Below are 24,652 nucleotides of genomic sequence, written 5' to 3'. Positions count from 1 at the left end.
ACAACCCCAGCAACAACAACAAACCAGCAACAAGCCGCTCACGCAGAACTTTCAACATCAACGCACGAGCTCAAGCTGATAACAACGTGGTCAATGGTACGTTCCTTGTGAATGGTATATATGCATCATGTTTGTTTGATACTGGAGCCGATAACTGCTTTGTGTCATTTGAATTTGAGAAGCTTCTTAGACGTAAGCGCTCTTATCTTTCGTCACCCTTCGAAGTAGAAGTCGCTATCGGAAGAACCATTGCTGTCAATTCTGTGCTCCGTGATTGTACTCTCGAGCTCAACAATCATATATTCCCGATTAATCTCATTCCAATGCAGCTCGGAAGTTTCGATGTCATAGTAGGCATGGACTTTCTTCGTGAAAACTATGCTGAAGTTGTGTGTTCCGATAAGATGATTCGTTTTGTGCTAGCTAGTGGTGATATTCTATGTGTTTATGGTGAAACTACTGCGAAAGATCTCAAGCTCATGTCATGTCTTCAAGCTCGCAAATATCTCCGCAAGGAATATCGAGCCTTCTTGGCCAACATTGTTGTAGCAGAGACGGACAAGAAAAGGAAAGTTGAAGTCAAGGATGTTCCCGTTGTCCGAGAATTTCCTCAGGTGTTCCCTGATGATCTTCCTGGATTACCTCCAAGTCGTGATATCGACTTTCGAATCGACCTTATTCCAGGAGCCAACCCAGTGGCCAAAGCTCCGTATCGACTCGCTCCATCTGAGATGCGAGAACTCTCAAACCAACTCCAAGAGTTACTTGAAAAAGGCTTCATTCGCCCGAGCACTTCTCCATGGGGCGCACCAGTCCTTTTCGTCAAAAAGAAGGACGGGTCGTTCCGAATGTGCATCGATTACCGGGAATTGAACAAGCTGACCATCAAGAACCGATACCCCTTACCAAGAATCGATGATCTGTTTGACCAATTACAAGGTGCTCAGTGTTTCTCCAAGATTGATCTACGTTCAGGCTATCATCAGTTGCGGATTCAAGAGGAAGACATACCCAAAACCGCTTTTCGAACCCGATACGGCCACTACGAATTTGTTGTCATGCCTTTTGGTTTGACCAACGCACCCGCGGTCTTCATGGATCTGATGAATCGCGTGTGTAAACCGTTCTTAGACCGTTTCGTCATTGTATTTATCGACGATGTCCTGATCTATTCCAGATCGAGAGCCGAACATGCGCAGCATTTGCGATTGGTTCTCGAGTTGCTTCAGGGAAACCAACTCTACGCCAAGTTCTCCAAGTGTGAGTTCTGGTTGGAGGAGGTTCGATTTCTGGGTCATATTGTGAATAGTCGGGGTATACACGTTGATCCTGCAAAGATTGAGGCAGTCAAGGGATGGGTTACGCCAAAGAATCCGTCAGAAGTTCGCTCTTTTCTCGGATTAGCAGGTTACTACCGGCGATTCATCGAAGGATTCTCAAAGATTGCTGTACCGCTTACCTCCCTTACTCATAAAGACAAGCCTTGTGTGTGGGGAACCGCGCAGGAGACTGCTTTCCAAACCCTCAAACACATGCTGTGCCATGCACCAATTCTTACACTGCCGGACGGAAGCGATGACTTCGTTGTCTATTGTGATGCTTCAAACCTTGGACTTGGCTGTGTTCTCATGCAACGAGACAAGGTTATAGCTTACGCATCTCGACAGCTCAAAATCCACGAGAAGAACTACACAACCCATGACCTTGAGCTAGGCGCAGTTGTCTTTGCCTTAAAGATTTGGCGACACTACCTGTATGGTACAAGGTGTACGATCTTCACCGATCACAAGAGCCTACAACATATCTTTAACCAGAGAGAACTCAATATGCGTCAACGCCGATGGGTAGAACTTCTCAATGATTACGACTGTGAGATCCGTTATCACCCAGGCAAGGCGAATGTAGTTGCAGACGCCCTCAGCAGAAAGAATTACGTGATAGGTGTTCGAAACATCCAGGCTCAGTATAACCTCGAAGCTCTCATCCGCGAAGCACAACACGCTTGCTTTAACGAGCGTACGTTGAAGAAAGAACGAATCTATCACGATGGAACTCAGCTCGTGAGCAAAGCCAACGGGATATTCTATTATCTGGACCGAATCTGGGTTCCGAGGAGGACAGATTTGCGAAAGATCATCATGAACGAAGCCCACAAATCCCGATATTCCATTCATCCCGGTGCGGACAAAATGTACCAGGACCTTCGCTACAAGTACTGGTGGCCTGGGATGAAAAGGGATATTGCTCTATATGTTGGTAGCTGTTTAACTTGTGCAAGAGTCAAGGCTGAACACCAAAGACCTTCAGGCTTACTCGAACAACCGCCGATACCCGTATGGAAGTGGGAAAGCATAGCTATGGATTTCATAACTAAGCTTCCGACCACGCCATCAGGTCACGACAGTATTTGGGTTATAGTCGACCGTCTAACCAAATCAGCCCACTTTCTGCCAATACGAGAAGACTATAAGGTGGCCAAGTTAGCCCAAATCTACACCGACGAGATCATTAAGAATCATGGTACGCCTCGAGACATCATTTCTGATCGCGATGCTCGGTTTACATCGAGATTGTGGGAAACTTTTCAAGCAGCTCTTGGTACGACGCTGAATTTGAGTACCGCATTCCACCCGCAAACCGACGGGCAGACTGAAAGAACGATTCGTACTATTGAAGACATGCTCCGTGCGTGTGTTATCGATTTTGGTGGTAGTTGGAGCAAACACCTACCGTTGGTCGAATTTTCGTACAATAATAGCTATCACTCCAGCATCGAAATGGCACCTTTCGAAGCCTTGTATGGTAGGAGATGTCGCTCGCCTATTGTATGGCACGAGGTCGGTCATTCACAATTGACTGGGCCCGAGATTCTGCAAGAAACGACTGACAAGATCCACCAGATAAGGGAAAACTTGGTGAAGGCCCGGGACAGACAAAAGATGTACGCCGATAAACGACGCAAGCCCCGCGAATTTGCAGTTGACGACTACGTACTCCTAAAGGTATCACCTTGGAAGGGAGTAGTCCGATTCGGCAAAAGAGGGAAACTTGCGCCTCGATTTGTTGGACCTTTTAAGATTCTGGAAAGGATCGGTAAAGTTGCCTACAAACTCGAATTACCGGAGGAACTCAACAATGTCCACCCGACTTTCCATATTTCAAACCTTCGAAAATGCGTAGCCGACCACGACGCAATAATACCACTCGACGATCTTCAGGTCAATGAGACGCTACACTTCGTGGAAAAGCCTATCGAAATCATGGACCGACAGACCAAGCAACTCAGACGCTCTCGCATTCCTATTGTAAAAGTACGATGGGAAGGCAAACGAGGCGCGGAGTTCACTTGGGAACTCGAAAGTGACATGAAGGCCAAGTACCCGCAGTTGTTCAGATAGATCTGAAGCATCAAATTGGTAAAATCACACGGCGATGTACGGTTCTCGGCCTAATTTCGGGACGAAATTCCCTAAAGGAGGGGAGACTGTAACACCCCGTGTTTTCCCAAAAGTCAAAGTCAAAGTCAAGAGTTGACTATTATTGGAATTAAAGATCAATAAAGATTAATTTCATTTTAGTTTCATTTTGATTTTCATATTATTTGGAGTAAGTGTTGTATAATCAAACTAATCGGCCGATAATCGAACTGTGAATCAACGACCGACTGTGAATGATAGGAAGTAACAATGCAATAAAGCTAGTCAATCAATAATCAAGCTAATCAAATCAATCATCAAACTCAAGTGTGGATAATTTTAATGCTTTTATACGTGTGTGTGTGCCTTACGTGTTACTTGTGCATGTTACTTTTATGTTAAAAGGTGTGGTGAATCAATCAAATCAATCGAGACTCGAAGGATAATCAAACTCAATCGAAACCGACTTTGAAAATAGGTTGTAAGGATGCTTGTATGTTAGATATAGTAGTTGGGACTGTAAGTAATTTGAATAGAAACTCTATCCTACTCTACCCCTCAAACTATCGAACTCGAAATATCAAAAATCGTCGCGAAACACTCAAAACCAGGCAAGCCGATCGAACAGGGCAACCTGATCGAACAGGCTAGCCGATCGAACAGGCTGTTCGATCGGGCAGCCGCTCGATCAGGGATGCTGTTCGATCAGCCAACCCTTTCCACTTTTGGAAGCCTATAAATAGGGCTGTCCTTGTCAAGCTTTCCACTTTTGGAAAAGCTCTGACCGACCAGCCTTCTATTCTCGCCATTTCTCAGATTTCTCTCAAACCTGTAAGTATTTCACTCCAATCTTTGTACAATCTTGTTCATTAATCGATTCTCCATCTTTCTATCTTTCAAAACTTGGATTTCAACCGCGAAATCACCAAGATCTAGGTGTTCTTGGATGATGTCATCATGGTGTTCTTCAAGAACACTAAGTTTTGACATCATTCCACCATGAATAGCTTAGATCTAACCGATTTCCACATAAATAACCTAAAATCTACCAAAGATCTTAACATTTCACGGTGGAAAAGGATTGGAAGATGGGTTTTCATCTATCTTTCAACTCTTTTACACTCAAAAAGGGTGAAAACGAGACTAGAACCGATTTACAAATCAATCTAAACAAACACATGGTTCAAGACTCGGGTTCTGCCGAGAGATATACCGATTTCGGGTTAAACGTTAAACTTAGGTTCCAAACCGTCTCTGACCGAGCTTGGGTGATTCCTGCTCGAGTCAGTAGACTAAGTAGGGACTTCAGCTTTGTGGTTCAACTCGTAGTCAAAATATCTCTAAAACATCAACAATTAACGGGAATAACCAGGTGTTAAGTGATAGATTAACCGAATCGAGAAGCTGGCCGAACGGCTAGGCTGTTCGATCGAACAGCCCAACCGAACGACTACGCCAGCCGATCGGCTAGGCTAACCGATCGACTAGCACCTGGACCCACCAACTCACAAAAGTGTAGTATTGACGAGGTACTGTTCGATCGACTACGCCACTCGATTGAACATTACTGCTCGAATCATGAGATACTATACTTCAACACTTAACCTTTTCGAAACATTGGAATGTCACCCGATCGAGCATGCCACCCGATCGAGTGACACCTTGCCAACCCTCAGCTGCTAACCGATCGGTTGGGCTAACCGATCGAACAGCCCGTTCGATCTGCCAACTTGAAAGGTAATGCTGCAAGAACTTCAAAAGTTCAAACCATCATACACAAACACATCTTTCTCATCCAAGGAAGAAACAATCCACTTGAAGGAACCAGCCGATCGAGCCAGCCGGCCGATCGAATGGATGTTCGAACGGACTTTCAAACCAATCGAACAGCCCACTCGATCGAACTGCCGTCCGATCGAATGGCCTACTCGATCCAAGTACATTGTTTACTTTTTCCGCGTTACTCATCGTTGTGTTATCGAACTATTCAGGCTAACCTATTCTCAGTGCTCCCCTCAATCCACGACCAACCACTGTGAGTATACTCGACCCCTTTTTGCTTTCAGCACTTTTGGGTGTTACATACGTAATCTATCAAATTCACAAACGACACAAACTATTTGAACGCTAACCTACTGGCATGTATTACTTGTCTAAATGATTGCTGTTTATTATGTTTACACGTGGAGTGCTATCTGCCTGCTTTAGCAACGTAGTACTATAGTTTGGACTCAGCACCCGTTCACACGGGGGTTGCTAAGGACAATTACTTGCATGGATTACGGTGGTAATCATGTATTGCGAACTGTCTCGGACAGTCAACTCGAAGTCATTGGTATCGATGGTCCCATGTTGATAATTTACATGCATCGTTTGCCCTTGTGTACGTGCTTGGTTATGCGTAAACTTTCGAACTTTATATGCTATATCAAACTTGTGTACTCACCTTTACATTATATGTATTGACTTTTATTTTAACGTATGTGACAGGTGTTTAAGCTACTAGCGTGCTAGGGAAGCGAGGCAATAATAAGCTTCTAGGAGCCTGTGACCTTAGGACAGTGTCCACATACCTGCTCCAGGGCCATAATTATCTGTAGATCTTGTACTGGCACCTGTAGTCAGTAAGATCTACCGTTAGCCGTCTAGAAGTCTTAAAACAATATTTAAATTCGGTCTGTAATAATTAAGAATCTGAGTTGTCGGAACAGTTCCCATATTGTTTAGTTGATTTCTATGATAACTTGTTATTATTTGGGACACGGTATGGGACGTGTTATATAACTGAATTGTATGATAGTTGTTGTGGAAACTTCTGAACAATCTGTTTCGCTCAGTGCCGCGCCCCGATGATTCCGCCATCGGTTGGGGTGTGACATAATCAATCAATAATCAAGCTAATCGATTCATCAATCAAGCTCGAGACTCGAATTATGTGAACTCTGGTATTGTTATACATGTGTGTGTGCCTTATTTGTTACTTGTGCGTGTTTTATTTATATGTTTGGTGCGGTATTCAAGCGAATCAATCGAAGATCGAATCGAAACTCGAAAAGCAATCAAACTCAATCGAAACCGACATCGAAACGTGACTTATAGATGATTGTATGTTAGATTTAGTGATTGGGACTGAAAGTAATTTGACTAGGAACTCTAACGTATTCGTATCATCGTCTATCGAAATCGAAACATCGAAAATCGTCGCAAAATACTCAAAGTGTGTCGCGGATCGAACAGGAGGCATCCTGATCGAACAGGCCAGCCGATCGGCTAGCATCTTCCTAGCCGATCGAGCAGCCCATTCGATCGGAGCTCCTGGCCGATCGGCTGCCACTTTCCTCTTTTGGAGCCTATAAATAGGGTTGTCATTGTCACACTTTCCATTTTTTGAAAGCTCTGACCGAACCAGCCTTCTTCTTCATCTTTTCTCAGATTTCTCTCAACTCCGGTAAGTTTTTACTCTAATTCTTGTACGATTTTGATCACTACATGATTCTACACCTTTCTATCTTTCAAAAATCGATTTCTAACCATGAAATCACCAAGATCTAAGTGTTCTTCAGTGATGTCATCATAGTGTTTTTGAAGAACACCAAACTTTGGCCTCATTCAACCATGAATGGCTTAGATCTGACCGATTTCCACATAAACAAACTAAGATTCTTACAAATCGTAACATTTTATGAATAATTTCCAACTTTCTTCAACCTTTTACACTCAAAACCTTAAAACCGGTAGAAACGGAGCTTGAACCGGCTAACTAATCACTCCGACAGTTAAGAGGTTCAAGATTCGGATTCTATATACTAGGTTTACCGACGATGGGTTAAACTCTAAACCGACGTTCCGAACCGCTCACCGGCCGGACTTGGATGATTCCTGTCCGAGCCGAAGAAACGAGTAGGAACGGAGGATATCATAGTTCAACTCATTATCAAACTAACCCGAAATGACAACAAGTGATCAAACAGCCAAGTGTTAGACGAAAGGCCGACCAGGTCAGAAATGCTGGCAGAACGGCTAGGCTGTTCGAACAGCCCAGCCGATCGGACATGCCAGCCGATCGACCGGGCCAGCCGATCAGCTAGCACATGGTCCCACACTTTTCAAATTTTATGAAGTATGTTATTGACGAAGTGATGTTCGATCGAATACGCTACTCGATTGAAAAACATTACTCTTCGGATCATGAGATACTATGCTTCAACACTTAATCGTTTTCACAACTCGTTCGTAGTAGGGAATGCCAGCCGATCGAACAGTCCGTTCGATCGAGCGACATCCTATTGAGCATCACTCTAAGGTTCCCAGCCGATCGAGTAGGCCGGCCGATCGAACGGACCGTTCGATCGATCGACCTGAAAGGTAAGGACATTTTTGTGTTCTCATATACTACAACGAAAACCTCAAAAGTTCAAATCCTAAACACAAACACACCAGAGGAAGAAACAATCCACTCGAATGGCCCAGCCGATCGAGCCTACCGGCCGATCGAACAGGATTGTCCAATCGGATATACCAGCCGACCGAACAGACCGTTCGATCGAACCTGCCGTTCGATCGACCAGCCTATTCGATCCATTCACACTTGCCTTATTTTTCCACGTTACTCATTGTTGTGCTATCGAACTATTCAGGCTAACCCTACTCTCAGCACTCCCTTCAATCCATAATCAATCACTGTGAGTATATTCGATCCCTTTTTGCTTTTAGCACTTTTGGGTGTTACATACGTTGCTTATATGAAAACACAAACGATCACACTACTCAAACTATTTGCGCGCTAACCAATATGCATGTATTACGTGACTTAATGAATGCTTGTTGATTATGTTTACACGTGGAATGCTGTCTACCTGCCTTAACGACGTAGTACTATAGTTTGGACTCAGCACACGTTCACACGGGGGTTGTTAAGGACAATTACTTGCATGGATTACGGTGGTAATCATGTATTGCGAACCGTCTCGGATGGTCAACCCGCAGTCATTGGTATCGATAGGTCCATGTCGATAATTAACATGCTTCGTTTTCCTCTGTGTACGTGTTGGTTATGCGTAAACTATTCGAACTCTATATGCTAATATCAAACTTGTATGCTCACCTTTACATTATATGTATTGACTTTATTTTAATGTATGTGACAGGTGTTTAGGATGCTTACTTGCTTTCTCTGCTGTGAAATCGAGGCTAGGAAAGAGTCTAGAAACCAAGACAATTTATATTTATGTACTTAAACCTGAGTTGTCGGAACATGTTTTTGTTTGAAGGATACCTATGTCTGTAATAACTGAATTTATCTTATGGGTCACGGTATGGGACGTGATATTAAAACTATTCAGTAATATTAGTTGTTATGGAATTTCTTTGAACAATCTGTTTCGCTCAGTGTCGCGCCCCGATGATTCCGCCATCGGTTGGGGTGTGACACTTTGCCACTGTGTAGGATGAACTAAATTTCTCTAAAAGTCAATTGTTTTGCTTAGAGAGTGGTTCGAGATAGGATCACTGTGACAAAGCTTGTCTGAAAGACAGTTGGTTGTCGCCTGTCGAAAGGCTTGTTTTATTTTGTGATAATGCGGATGTGGAACGCTTCTTATTCGCGTCTAGGTTCTTGGTTATGATTTGACGATGGTTTTCGTCTTGGAGTGGTCTTATGGCTTTTCCTCTTGCAGACATGTTGGTGCTCACAAACTTGATCGTTAGCCACTCGAGGTTGAATAAGAGAACGAAGTTAAAAGGGGATATGATTTATTTCATAATGTGGCATATTTGGAAAGCTAGGAATTCCTTGTTGTTTTGTGATTAGGAAAGATATTATATGAAAATGACGAATGACATCATGCTTTTTTTTACGGTTGGAATCGAGTTAGAGCAAAGTTTTGTAATATTTCTTGGTCATAATGGTGTTATTCATTGAGTTTTTTTTTTTGGTAACTTGTACTATTCTTGTCTTATGTCTTATTAGCTCCTTTTTGTTAATATAATTTGTCGTCGTTTTGAAAGGATGTATGAGATTATAATCAGACATGTATATAGACATATAGTAAGGCTACTTGGTGTAGTCTCTCACCATTCGCCACATCACCCCAATGTCGCCCCACACACAATCTCATAGACGTCATTAAAGGGCGCTAATGTTGTCTTCGCTAGCCCAGTAGCAGGCATGACAGGAAGAAAAGGAGGGGACCCACCTTCTTTAAACTAATCAATTTTTTTTAAATCAAAGAGGTTTTATGGGACTTTATTCCACTGCAAAAGTGTTAAGGGTGAGAAGCTTCCTCTGTACGGGTTACAGTCGTGACGCTAATATAGCATGATAAAGCTCCTAGGGTTTTATCCCACACCATGTAATCTAATGTCTATGTGTTTTTAACGATATTCTATACTAATATGTGGGATTTTAGACATAAGTCTAGTTGGATATATATTCTCATATGTGTGTACTTATGATAATCTTGGTTACGAAATTATTTAGGCATCAACTATATAAATTATTAATATATGTATGTTTTTGAAGAAAAAAATTATATTGTCTGTGTTTTAAGAAACAATTATATGGTCCCACATGTATATTAATTGCTAAGGTAATAAATGATAGTAAAATAAGTGAAAATGTGACGAATCCTACGATGTTGACATTGGTGTAAGTTACCTTAGCGTATACGGGGCACTCTCGGGGAGAGGGTGCGGTGACCCCAAACCCCGATCAGGAACACCGTCGTCATCACTGTGGGGACCCGATTCGGGAAGGGGATTCGGTGGGGAGGCACTGCGTTAAATGGCACAAAGAACGAGGGTGGACGTTGGCTAACGGTCGATTTAAAAAAAAAAAATTCAATTTTAACAATATAAATATAACCAACTTAATCTAATTTTTTACCACACCCACCACTCTCAAACTCACTCTAAAAAAATCTATCAAATACAACACAAAATGGATTCCAAGTTCCCATTTTTTTTCTCCCCTACCCGACTTTCCCGATGATGAAGATTCATCGTCAAGCGATGGTAGCTTAATTTTCTTCCAAAATCTCATCCAACAAGCGGAGCTACTAGACAAGGCATCGTCTAGTAAAAAAATTAGTCCATCGAGATCGTGTGGGAGGCTATGAGACACTCATGGCCGATTATTTTGTCGAAAATCCAAAATTTAATGCCGATATTTTTCGTCAGAGATTTCGTATGTCCAAGTCTTTGTTCCTAAAAATTATTAGTAACGTGGAAGCGAATAACGAGTGGTTTCAAGAGGGCTTGGACGGGAGAATGAAGAAAAGTTTCACGTCGTTGCAAAAGGTTACTTCTGCGATTAAACAACTTGCAACCGGTAACCCACCAGATGAAAACGACGAGTATTTAAATATGTCTGAACGGACCTCTCGTGAGTGCCTTGAATATTTCTGCGAGACGGTCTATAAAATGTATGCCGGTGAATTCTTACGTAGACCAACGAGCCACGACGTTGCGCTATTGTATCAGGCTCATGAGGAGAGGCATCACCTACCTGGTATGTTGGGTAGTCTGGATTGTACACACTTCGTCTGGAGAATGTGCCCCACAGAACTGCGTGGACAATATATGAGAGGCGATCATCAATACCCGACGGTTATGTTAGAAGCGGTGGCGTCTCAAGATTTGTGGATTTGGCATGCTTTTTGTGGCCCGGCGGGTTCACAAAACGACATCAACGTGCTGCAACAATCTCCATTATTTCTTATTCAACGAAACGGAACGGCGCCAAATTGTCCATTTCAGGTGAACGAACACTTATACAAACGCGAGTATTTTCTTACTGATGGGATCTACACTAGCTGGTTTTGTTTGTGAAGTCTTTTCCATATCCTCACATCCCGAATGAAAAAAAGTTTAAGAGGCAACACGAGGCCGCAAGAAAAGATGTGGAACGGGCGTTTGGTGTGTTAAAGGCGAAGTGGGGAATACTAAATCGTCCAATGCGTTCGAAAACGGTGAAAAAGATAAGGTCCATCGTGTATACGTGCCTTATTTTACATAACATGATTATAAAAGACGACGGAAGGGCGATAGCACCGGTACATATTCAAGATCCTCCAGTCGAACCCGTCTTCGATGATACAGCTTATAGCGAGCTCATTGACGAAGAAACGCATTGGAGACTAAAACACGATCTCGTTGAGCATCTCGGAAGTTTAGATCTACCTCACCTTGAAGTGAGTTCCGACGACGAGTAGTTTGTTTTTATATTTTTCTAGTTTGAATGTAATTTTTATTTTTCTAGTTTGAATGTAATTTTTATTTTTAATTTAATGAAATGTCTTTTATTTAATTTTTATTTTTATTAATATTTTTTTAATTTATAAACATGCATAATTTTACAACAAATAAAAAAAAAACACAAGTCCCCTAAGAGAGGAGTGCCGCCATCAAATTGGGGTGTTAGGGGAGTTGACGTGGCATATGCTGATTGGTTATGTGTAAGAGAGGGGACTCCCCTCTTAGAGGAGTGCCCCTCTCACCCTTATATAAATAGTATAAACATGTGTCAATGAGCTAGTGGTGGAATAGTTGGGGAAAAATTTGATATTCTTTGTGATTCAGGTTTGACTCTTCCTCTTCCTATTATTTTCTGCGGCATCCAGATGAAGAGCAAATACGGGTGGCACCGATTCGTCTTGAATGAGAGGCAAGGTTTTACTGGTTATTCCACTATCATGCCTCCGGACAGGTGGATGTCAGGTTTCTGCGCATCTGGGAGAGCCAAGGGGCTGGCGACGGTCGAGTAGTCGACCTTAGCCACAACGCCCGGTGTCACGGTGATTAGCACGTCGTTCCTTGCCGTTAAAAAAAAGTAAACTTGTAATACGGTCGATAACCGTTAAAAAATGTAATATGGTCGATAATGTTGACATGTAGGGTGACATTGAATTATCAGTTAAAGTCTTAAAGTCAAAAAATATTAAATGGTTAATAAGTAAACAACAATAGCAAGTCAAATAAAAAATATTAATTGGTTAATTAGACCATAGGTAATGGTTAATGCCCACTAAGGGGCATTTTTCACCACATCATCATCATAATGCCCTTTTAAAAAAGGTGTAATGGTTAATGCCCATTTCATTTATTACTTTCCATTATTTTTCTTCTCTTTGGGCATTATTATAGAAATGCCCCTCACTCTTCATGCCCCTATAATGCCCATGAGTAATGGTGTAAGGGCATTATCAAAATCTTTCATGCCCTTATAAAGCCCCATTACATATGGTCTTAGTGAACGGTAGCAACATCAGATTAGTTGAATCACATATATGGTATGTTTGACAAAATTAGTTGGTGGTTATTGGCTAAAAGCTGGTAGCTGAAGCTTTTTAAATACATTTAGATGTTTGGTAGAGTAGCTAAAACTTTTAATAAAATATATAAAATGATCAAAATGGACATAACTAAAATGCATAATACTAAACTTGTCAATATATGTTTCTTTCGGTTTGTTTATTATTATTATTTTGGTTTTACATAACTACTAACGATAAAAAAAGGTTTATTATTATTTTGGTCTTAAATAGCTACTAACGATTAAAAAAACACAAGTTAAATAAATATCAATATTAACCATTTAAGATGTCTATTTTGAAAAATATTTTAGAATTAATAATAAAGGATTACAGATAATATATTAAAAATACAAAATTAAAGATAACTAAAAATTTGATTTTCCGTTATCTTCAGAAAAAAAAAATTTAAAAAGTTGGTGTATTAAAAAGTTATTTATCTTTAGAAGTTAAAACAATCATTTTTTCATAAAAGGCTGTAGCTTCTTCTAAACGTTACTGCTAGTAGGAGCGTTTAACCAAAAGCTTAAAGCTCCTAACTTAAAAGTTTCAAACTTCTTCAATCAAATAAGTTTTTTTATTAAGTAGAGATTTTTTCTTAAAATCTTTAAACTATAAGCTTCTAAACATACTGTGATTATTTTTTATTATTAACATAACCCTATATTTTAATATCGATTTGTTAATTACATATCACAGCCTCTTTTTATTAATTTCATGTCATGTAATTTGCGTCGAGGATGATATTATTTGTATCGGATCAAGGGTGTTGTTTGATAAATAAATTATTAACTGGTTTTGTTTTGTTTTACATGTGGTATATGTCATGCAGTATGTCATGCAAGTCACGTGACCGTGACCGTGTACAGTAGCTTATTAGCTTATAAACTACTCAACTTATAAATACCCTATTATTTATTAATTTAACTAGTATTATATTATATTTAAAAATATAATGTAAGTCAAATTCATTAAAAAATGTGTATGTACATGCTTACTTGTATCCTTTGTGTCACATCTAGAGTGATAGCTTTGGTTTACATAAATCTTTACATAGAAATTAGAATTGAAATTCATGTTTTCTACCAAATTCCTCCTTTAGACCATGTCTAGTGGTATAACACTATAATGCCCCCACCATGGGGCGTTTTGCGCCATGTAGCGTCCTAGTCAGCAAGGAGGCATTATAGCAAAAGTGGTGTAGTGGTATAATGCCCCATAATGCCCCATTCAATCATTTTACAATCATTTCACAATTATTTTTTTTTAATTTAAAACATCAAATAACATTCATTAATTAAAAAAAAAAATTACATTACTTGAAAAAAAAAATAAAAAAAAACTTAAAAAAAAAAACGAAAGTAAAAAAAAAAACAGGGACCAATTAAGGTTTAAAAAAAGAATTCAAAACTTATCTCCATCTTTAAAAACATATCTAAATTACAGGGACCAAAGTTGTCAAAAACCAAACATTTTAAACCCTATCTTCTTCTTCCTTTGTAAACGGCGACCAAAGTTGCAGATTTTTCCGGCGACAATTTCCGGCTAACCACAGCCATTTCCGGCAGATTCATCTCCTTCCGGCACAATTTCCAGGTGTCTCCATCTGATTGGATGGTGAAATGGATGCCCAGCGTTATAAATAAAACGCCAAACTCATTTTTTTTCAAAAAAAACGCCCCAAAACGCCTAGCGTAGTGGGGGGCTGGGCGTTTTCGGGCGGTATCAAGGGGGGAACACGCCCCAGTACGCTTGGTCTTAGTGTTACTTTATTTCCATGTAATTTATTATTCATTCGAAATTTATAGATGTTACTATAATTGCCAAAAAAAAATCTTGTGTTTGCTTTCATAGTCATGAGTTCTAGCCGAACTAGTTAAAAACCAAAACCAAAATCAAGTTTTTTTCTTTCATAATTGTTCGTTTCGATGAAAATCTATACTAGGTTTTTCACTTCAAGTTATTATGCGAAAACCGTTATGCCAAAATTAGGTTATTTTTCTTTCAACAAAACCCAAAAGGCTTATCTAACAAAACCCAAGGGGTTGTTTGTTCTCTTACACACTCGTTATTGGTTTCTTTTGAATTATCTGATTAAATATTTGAAGTACCACCAAATTAATCTAATATGAAACTAACCAATTCACGATTCAAAAGTCTTATCCAAAAAAATCCAAATTCAACAAAACCTACAAAAATTGATTGAAACGTTAAGATGCTTTCACAAAATTATATAAAACAAACGACCCCTAACGATTACATTATAGAAGATATGAAACAAAGCATAAACCACTCATTTATTTATGCATGATCCGTTACCTAATAACCAAACTAATACAATAAATGGTTCTTGATTAAACATTTTTGCCATCATGTATGGTTTTTAAAAGAAAACATTGCCCATATTTGATATCATATCTTAGACAGGGTATAATGATAGTGACATTGTGCCTAAGAGTTATGATTTGGTTGACCCATATAAAGGCTTATACGTGAGTACATGGTATTAATCCACGTGTAATTGTTATCATTATTCATGTGCTTCGTCATCATTCAAAATACTAAAATTGTGTGACAATGCTTCTTCCTTTTGTGTTGTAACGTTTGAACTTTAGTGGAAAATAAAGTTATTATTTTTACTAATTTTAGATGAAAATAAAAAAATGACCATGTCAAACTTATTAAATGCATTTATATTAGCTCACTATAACATCAAGTACACGTTAAAATATTTTGAATACGGAACTAAATTATTATCGGTTTATATTTTATATAGTTTTAAGATTCTTTAAGTATCTTTTAAAGTCAAATCTTTGAAATTTTCAAGAAAAAATGTATAGTTAATTTTACTTCTTTATTGTGTATTAAATGGTCATTTACTAATGTCACATGTCATAGTCAAAGCTTTTTTAGTATCTAACATAAAATAGGAGAGAAATGTTTTTGTATACATGTTTTTCTTACATTCCTGTAAATTTGTATACGATGTTCAAAATGTGATTTATTTTATACCAATGTCGATGTATAGAAACAAAACCAATGACTATGCTCCAAGTACATATAAATAATTTATGTTAGGGAGAGGGTGATAATTAAACATCGCAAACTTACTATAGAAGATCTATCGCTATCTTAATCTTTAAATATTATCTATCGGAAACTATTATATTAGGACTTAGATCTTATCCTAAGGCTGGACGGAGAGGTCCGTTGTCAAAATCTGATCACGCGTTGTAGCACGTTATACACCGCCGCCAGTACCGCCTATAACACGTGAAAATTATGACGCGTTGTAAAATTGAAGATGTGCGATGATGATGAACACGTGATGGGCATTTCCACTAAAATCCATCACTAGTGATGGAATAATGGTTGATGACATGGCGGAACTTGATTGTAAGTTGTGAGTGAGTGATGAGTGATGACCACTTCTACCCCCTAAGGGGACTAGGGGTGGTTCACTAGTGATAGAATTTATCACTCACAAGCACCAATCAAGTTTCGCCATGTCATTGACAATTTTTCCATCACTCACAACCATTTTTAGTGGGGGTGGTCATCACTCATCACCACACCCAACAATTTCCCCCCCAACCAACAATTCCTCTCACAAACCCAAACTATCACGCGTTAATTTTTCCACGCGTTAAACTTTGAAACAAGCCATCACTCGTTATGTTATATGGTGGCGGTCGAGTTCAACGCGTTATAAACAATCGCGTTATACTATCACGGAACTTTTGGAGACCGCCCCGGGTCCCCTAATAGCTATTGTTTTATCATTAATAGTTTTTATACTTCTGATACGAAGGTTTACAATTGCAAGATATAAAAAATATCAGGGTTTTAACGCTTCCTAATTGTAATCAACCTATGAATATTTTGAAGTATATACACAATTGGTCCAAATTCATGAGGTTCTTAACTCACTATTAATCGTGGGGTTTCATTTTCTAATCATGAGTGTATAAGAATGGTAATGGTAATGTGAGCACCATTAAAATGATCTCAAAACTAGGTTATTCCTAATCCATCGTCTAGTATCCAGTATGGTTTAAAGATTGCTCGTTAGGATAATATTTATAAAAAGTTAGAAAGACGATGTAGGGTTATTGAAAATTATAAACATACCATGCCATTTTGATCATTGATGAGACCCGTTAATCAAACCTCGATGATAATGAGAATAAGAATAAAGAAAATCATTTATCTAAAGAACAAGTAATGAAAATCAAAGAGTGAGAATAAGACCAACTTTCATGAGCCCAAAATGCATCATCGTCTTCATATGTAGGTTCGGGTGCACATGATGCCACTTTTTTGAACGATCAAGGAAAGCCCGTTCACCCGGATAAACTCAATGGCGAAAGGCCACACACGCTCGCGAACACAGAGGACATTGGTGTCCTGGCCCATCATCATTATATAGGAAATCCACCGTCGTTTGACCTACTATGTTAAAACCCCAGGGTCAACCCAGAGCAATTTTGCTTTAGGTAAGACTTGAACCCATGCCGATAAAATTTCAAAATTTTAATTGTTTAGCTATATAGAAATTTGGAGTGAACCAATTAATAGATTTGAAGTGAGCCCATCAATAAGAAAATAAAAGGGCTCTAGTGGTAACGAAATTGAATATTACACATCAGGTCTACGGCTCGAGGCCCATATTAGACGGTTTTAAGAATTTTTTTTGTTTTCATTTTATATGCAACATAAACAAATTAGGGTTCACTTCATTAACAGTCGACGCCCGCATTATTTTTACTCGCCGCCGTTCACGACCACGGTCCACCGCTGCGGCGCCGCCCGCCGCCCACCTCCGTTCACTTTTCACTACCCCCACTCCAATTTCTTGCGAGGTAAATTGTTAAATTTTATATGTTTTAAGTTTGAATTACAGAATTAAATGTTAGGGTTTTCTGTTTTTGATATACATTATGTTTAGTTGTTTAGGTATTCTAATGTGTGTGAACCGTGAAAACATATGTACTGCTACATTAACAGCATCCTAAAACTCATCAGCTTTTGAATTGGTGCAAAATTGTTTGGAAAATTGAACTGTTTGGGTGTTATTTTATTTCTAGTTTTGATTGCAGTTTTAAACCTAAATTACATGGTTTAGTTACAGTTTTAAATCTCAATTACAAAGCCTAAAATCTGTGAAATCAAATTGTTAGTAAGTTTCGGTTTTAGTTTTCGATGATAGTAAACAGTTGCTAATGGTTTGGCTCACGGTTTGACCTGAAATCTGTCAAAACTGGACCGTGAACGTCATAATTAGGCACCGGAATTTAGAAAACTGTTTTTTTTTTTTCAGTTATCGCACATTCGCATAAACTTCTTTTGTTGCCTTACACCGGACGTCCGGACAAACACTGCCTTGCGCCTTTGCTGGCTTGCCTGAGTACCTGACTGGCGCAGTGGCGGATCCAGAATTTTTTTCTAGTGGGTTCGCTTTTTTTAGATGATCCAATTTCATAGGACCAAATACATGGTTCTAAAAAACGGTTGAGGCGTGCGCCTCGAGGCGCGCCTCAAGGCGAAACGGCCAAAAAACGTTTCTGAGGCGCGCCTCAGGGGGTTTCTACTGTTTATGCGCCTCAGAAGGGGCTGAGGCGCTAAAAAGGCTGCGCCTCAGGGGTTTTAGATATTTGTTTTTGATGTTTTTGCGTTTTTGTGTCAATTTCAAGCAATTTATGTCTTTTTTATGTGTGTTTTTGATTATTTTGATGAATTTGATGATGAATTAGTTAGTATTACTATTTTTATAAGATATATAATATTTATATTTATTTTTTAATCCGCCTCGGGCTTACGCCTCGGTTCGCCTCGAGGCTTACGCCTCGTGAGGCGAAGTGAAAACGCCTCGAAACTCGTTTCCGTTTTTTTAAACCTTGACCAAATATAAAAAAATCAGGTCGGTTTAACAGTTCGGGTCGGGTAGGTTTATCAAATAATAAAAATACTATAGAACTTTAAAAAAAAACTACCTACTCATGCTTTACATTTACAAGAAAGAACTATCGACTCCTCTTAACCAATATCGCTTTACATGTCACAATCCATCCATATATAAATATATTTATTTCTTACTGATGCTTACATTTCATTGTTTTTATATGTATTGATTGTAACTTAAAGCTATGGAATCTTTCAAGATAGCTTACATTTTCTTCGAAGAATACTTTGGCTAACATATACAGACTAGAAGGAGTAATTAAGCATGTAAACAAAAAGATTTGCCAAACGAAAAGATTTGTAATTGGAGTCGCAAATAAATTGAATGATTACTAGAATATCATCCCGCATAAAACTAAATATAAGAATTCAAACAATGAATTATTCAAGTTTCAATAAATCATTCACTTTTACATTTTCGCATCTAATTCAATTTTACATCTCTAATCAGTTACACGTTTTTACATAATACATAATATCGATTCAAGTTTCAACAAATTAAAAACATATTCATCATATAATAGAATCAAAGGACAAAGATAAGTAAAGAATTTGGAAGTTTACCTCACAAAAACTAGAAATTGGAGCAATTTGGGAACAAATTAGTCGATGGCATATAAAACTCTAATTTGGGTTCCAGCAAAGAAAAACAGAAACAAGGAAACTTAAAAAAAAAATAATTAGAATAACATGTTTCAAGGATCGAACTAGGTACCTGTTGTTGAATAGAGTGAAAGCTTAACCATGGAGCCATTTTCATTTTTGTGAATGGGTTCATACCACATTTTATTTATGGGTTCAAACCCATATTTTTTGTATACTTATCTACTAAAAATTTGAAACCGAGTGGGTTCGTGTGAACCCGTACTTCATTAACTAGATCCGCCCCTGGACTGGCGCCGTTGTTGCACCATGTCCGCTGACAGGTGATCACGTTAAGCTTATCTCTCAGTTTCCCATAGCCCTATTAGTTTGTAGGTTATGTTGTTTTCCGCGATTTTGTTTACGTTTGAATTTGCATACGTGGATTCGTGGAAGATGTTTGAATGGTTAAGGTTTGTGTAGTTAAATTAGTTCAGTTGTTAGGGTTTGTTGAAACTGATCGCCTTGTTAGAGTTTGTTGAAACTGATCGCCTTGTTAGAGTTTGTTGAAACTGATCGCCTTATTTGAATTATCTAAGATTGTTGAATTAGTTCAATGGTTAAGGTTTGTAAGTTAATCTAGGGTTCCTGAAGTGGGCTGAATTATTCTAATTTAGTTTTTTTTTTAAATTAATTTGGCTGAATTATTGTTCAATTGTAAGCTCGTGAATCAGACCTTGTTGTTGGCTTGTTGCTGATCAGCTAAGCACTTGACCATAGTTGTCAATAGCGGTCACTATAGCGAACAACGTAGCGTATAGGTTGAAGGTCGTCGCTACGAGGTATGTAGCTATAAATAGCGGGATTTGAGTTTTTTTAATATAAATAGCGATTAAATATAGCTATAAAATAGCTGGATTTTAGGTTTTGTTAAATAACATGTAAAATAGCATATATATAAATATATAAATAAATATATATATATACGAGGGTATCTTGATATGATTTACAAATAATTTTTTTCTAGTGTATTGTTATTTATCGCTATATAGCATATAGGCACCTTATCGCTATTTGTCGATGTTCCCATTAACAACTATGCACTTGACAATACAACCAAAAATTTCTGCAAATGCACTGCGCTAGCAGGCAGCAGCTATGTGCATAAATAACCACACCACCAGATTCTCCAAAAATTGATAGACCGCTTATAGCCCTTAAAAGCGTCAAAGGCTAGTTCTTTGATTCGGTAGAACTCATCTTTCTGCAACTATCTTTTGGTAATAATGTGATCTATGCATCTGAACGGGAAAAACTAGGCCTGGCAATTTCTACCCAAATACCTAAACTTGGGTCAATTTGGACTTTAATTTTAAGCTGCTGGGTCGATTAAAATTATTAATGGGTCTAGATGGGTAATAAGAAAATCAGAATTAAAACAGACCAGGTCAGGATGGGCCAAGAGAATGGGTCAAGATGGGCCAATATGAAAATCATCTACGCTCTCATCTTTTCTACTCTACTACCAGTACGCCCTCAATTTCTACCCAAATACTCCCTTAAATCAACCTATTAACAATCTATTCTACACTTCTTGATCGATTGAATGGTATGAATTTCACTTTTGGTTGATTTATTTTCTGTAAATTCACTATGCATTCTAAACTTCTTCTTCTTAATTGTTCAGTTTCACATATACACATCGAAACCCTAGTTAGGAATCCGTGAATATTCATGGCGATTTAGATGTCGTTTGAGTTGTATGTTGTCTTGTTTGATGGATTCACATTGCCGAGTTGTTGGATACTTAGAAGATTCTTGTTTTGGGAAACTGGTATGATTGATTGAGGTTAATGTGGTTGTTGCTTTAAGCAAGTTTCTACATGTTCTGGTCTTGTTTGGCTCTCTAATTTGCTTTAACTTTTGTTGATGGTTAAAAATGGAGTTACTGTTCGAGTGTTGGTTTGACCCTATTATGTTGGATGGGATCACATTAGGATCCTAAATTTGGTTTCTTTTTCGCTTTGTTGCCGACTGTCGTGTGGATTTGTTAGTTTGTCTTGCTTTGTTTTATTGTGGGGTTTTAGCTTACAGATTGTATTTGGGTTAGTATGATGGGATCACATTAGGATCCTAAATCTTTGACATATGATTATATTATTGCCTTCATGGCTGATTTCCAATGTAACAGCTGAGTCTGATGTACCCATCTCCTACAAACACATTATCGCTCTGGGTCCTCTATTGGTTGGTTACCTGACCAACCCAATTGCAACACTAGGTCCAGGCCTGGTCAGTACCAAGTGCTTGTCCGTACCTAGAAGCGAACAACCAAGCACCTCTGACCATCTTCGTGACACCCAACCACCACTGATGAACACCGTAACCACTGATACGAGTCCGTGAGTTTTCTGAATCACATATCTCAACCTCTCTGTTCATATGTCAACTCGCCTAAACGAAGCAGAACCACCACCTACAAGCACCACGACACCCACTCCACTTCCTATGGTAACCTATTTAATGTGTTGATCTATATCTTATTAATCAAATTTGACAGAGATCGAGCAAAGCACTATACGCCAGTAGCGCTACACATCCATAAGTTTTTGTACAAAACTAAAGTTAGCCAAGTATTCATCAAGATTTCTCAAGTATCAGCAAATGCCAATTACTTAACTGCTACATGACATATATACAACTGCTCATAAAACAATTTTTTGATCAGACAACAATGAAACAACCTGTTTTATTATTCTGCATACTAATCTGCTTATATCTTTAACTCTTCAAATGTATTAAGCTGAGATCGAAGGTACATCATAACATCAGGTATGTTATGCAGGAAAAGTGCAGATCGTTTTTTTAATTTTTTTTTTAAATTTTTTTCTTTTTTTTATATTTTTTTTGGATTTTTTAATTTTTTATATATATATTTTTTTTTAATTTTTTATAATTTTTTTCAGTTTTTATTATTATTGATTTATTCTCAACCCACCCTGACCCGAACTCATCTTGACCCAAACCCATCCTAACCTTCTTCTTTCTTTTACACATCTTGACCCAAACTCATTCTAACTCAAACCCGTCCTGACCCAACAACCAATCCAATCCAACCCATTCATTTTGCCACCTCTAGGTTACCTGTAATAAGCTCACCCCAATTCTTAATCGCAGTAATTATTTTTGACTGTATAAGACTATACGTTTGATTGTTTAGGCTTTGATAGCAAGTTTCAAAAAAGTTTGTAACCATTTGTGATTATATTGTGATAAGTTTTATACATTTTGTTTCTTTCTAAAACGGCCCGTTTTGACCTGAACCAATTTCGGTCAGAGACCCTTATGGCCCGATCTAGATTGAACCCTTTTTTATCGGGGATTTTATACGGGTTTTTACGTGTCCAGGTGTAAATATGTTCAATCTAACGAAATTGGAGCATACGTTAAGACTGGAGCCTCATCTTTTGACCCTTCCTCTCAACGAAGCCATTAAGGGAGAGCTCGAACGTCTCTTCGTCGATAAGGTATATTTTAAATCATAAAACATAATGAAATAAATAATTGAGTAAACTTCTGTTTTGCTCCCTGTGGTTTGGTCACTTTAACGGTTTTGCTCCAAACCTTTAAAAATAGTCATTTTACTCCCTGATGTTTCGGTTTTTTTGCCAGTTTGCTCCCCGCCTCTAACTCCATCCAAATTGTTTGTTTTTCCATTTTGCTACCTGCAGGGAGCAAACTGGCAACAAAACCAAAACATCAGGGAGTAAAATGGCTATTTTTAAAGGTTTGGGGCAAAACCGTTAAAGTGACCAAACCACAGGGAGCAAAACAGAAGTTTACTCTAAATAATTTTTACTTATTTCCATAAATCAGATAATCGCAAAGTTGGGCCTATGCATATCTGTATACGATATAGAATCAATTGACGGTGGTTTTATTTTTCCCAACGAAGGCGCTCCAACCTACACAGTATGTTCCAATTTTTTTCTATTATTATCGTTTTTGGCTTTAGGTTGCTTTATTGATGATGTATGATGAATACTGACATAATTTTGACATTTTTTTGGCAGGTAAAATTCAGGCTGATAATATTTCGGCCCTTTGTAGGAGAAATTATATCTGCAAGACTAAAAGAGTCAAACGCTGATGGTTTACGGTGTAAGTTTGTTTACGTATCTCATTGCGATTAACGTTTTTGTTCTTTAATGTTTATAAGTCGGATGGTATACCATATATACGTGTATGTTATATATATGCAGTATCACTTGGATTTTTTGAAGATATATACATACCCGAATTGCTAATGCCGGAGCCATCCGAAGCTGAGCCTGACCCAGAAAACAAGTGAGTTTATTTTTTTTTATTTTTTTATATTTTTTTAGAAATCTGATTTATTTATTTTTACGTTTTCAGGGGCCAAGTTAAATGGACATGGTTATTTAACGACGAGAAGTATTTAATAGACGGAGTCGATGAGGTTATCATCTATTATAATTAAGTTCACGTTAATTTTCTTATTAAACTGATTACACCGTTTGTTGAGCTTTTGATATTTGATTGCAGATTAGGTTCCGGGTTCAAAACATTAAGTTCCCTGAAATCCCAAGAGAGCAAAAAGACCCGAAGCCTTTTGCCCCGATGGAGATCATTGTAAGTTCATAACTGCAGATCTAAAGAAATAATTCCATTATATTTTTTATTTAAAACTACTCAGTTCAGTTGTTGATCGTTTTATCTTGACAGGGATCACTTGTGTCGGAGGGCGGTTTGGGCCCCGTTTCATGGTGGGTGTAGTCGATGCGAACAAAATTTTCTGTTGGTTATGCCTTGTAGATCAGAAAAATGTTATTTTCATACATCTTTTCTGCAAATTTTGAGTTTTTTGTTCACAGTTTTTATATATTAGCTTAGTTAGTACTTTAAAAGTCATTGATTTTTTTTTAAGAGATTAAAATATTTTATTAAAAAGACTAAGTGCCCTTTACATCAATATCGCAGGTAAGCGAGCAACAAGCTGCGCTGCTACCCCTTTCTGAATAGCAAACCCTAGCCTATTAAAGTTATTGATTAGTCATAATAATATAGTCTTTAAGTAATATCCAACGGGTCTAATCGGACAGACTGTTTTCACTCGGTTATTGATTAGTCATAATAATATAGTTTTTAAGTAATATCCAACGGATCTAAATCAGCGGGTCTAATCTGTTCTAATCACCATCGCCGACTTCCAGTTGATATTTTAGTTTATCTAATAAAAACCGCCGACCCCAATCTGAACGGCTATGGCCATCGCCTGAATCAGCGGTCCGGCCCGGCTACCGCCACCACAGCCGTCCCGACTTGGACCGTGTGGGATAAAACCTAATTCTATGATTGATGACT

General features: G+C 38.3%; 1 protein-coding gene across 2 annotated transcripts; it reads left to right on the top strand.

The window, feature by feature from the left end:
* Positions 1-17,430: 17,430 nt before the first annotated feature.
* On the top strand, positions 17,431-24,199 carry LOC110904422 (DNA-directed RNA polymerase III subunit RPC8). 2 transcript variants are annotated; one of them, XM_035984123.1, is made up of 8 exons: positions 17,431-17,586; positions 22,676-22,794; positions 23,144-23,239; positions 23,341-23,428; positions 23,530-23,614; positions 23,684-23,747; positions 23,834-23,920; positions 24,014-24,199. In XM_035984123.1, exons 1-8 carry the CDS (start codon positions 17,433-17,435, stop codon positions 24,062-24,064), a joined length of 744 nt encoding a protein of 247 aa, XP_035840016.1. In that variant the 5' UTR covers positions 17,431-17,432; the 3' UTR covers positions 24,065-24,199. The 2 variants fall into 2 exon arrangements, with proteins under 2 accessions (XP_035840016.1, XP_035840017.1); XM_035984124.1 differs by lacking the exon at positions 24,014-24,199 and having other exon boundaries at positions 23,834-23,932.
* Positions 24,200-24,652: the final 453 nt, after the last annotated feature.

This window comes from Helianthus annuus, chromosome 15 (genome assembly GCF_002127325.2).
Source record: "Helianthus annuus cultivar XRQ/B chromosome 15, HanXRQr2.0-SUNRISE, whole genome shotgun sequence".
Taxonomy (NCBI): domain Eukaryota; kingdom Viridiplantae; phylum Streptophyta; class Magnoliopsida; order Asterales; family Asteraceae; genus Helianthus; species Helianthus annuus.
Note: the sequence above shows the minus strand (reverse complement) of the source record. Positions and strands in the feature narration are given on the sequence as shown.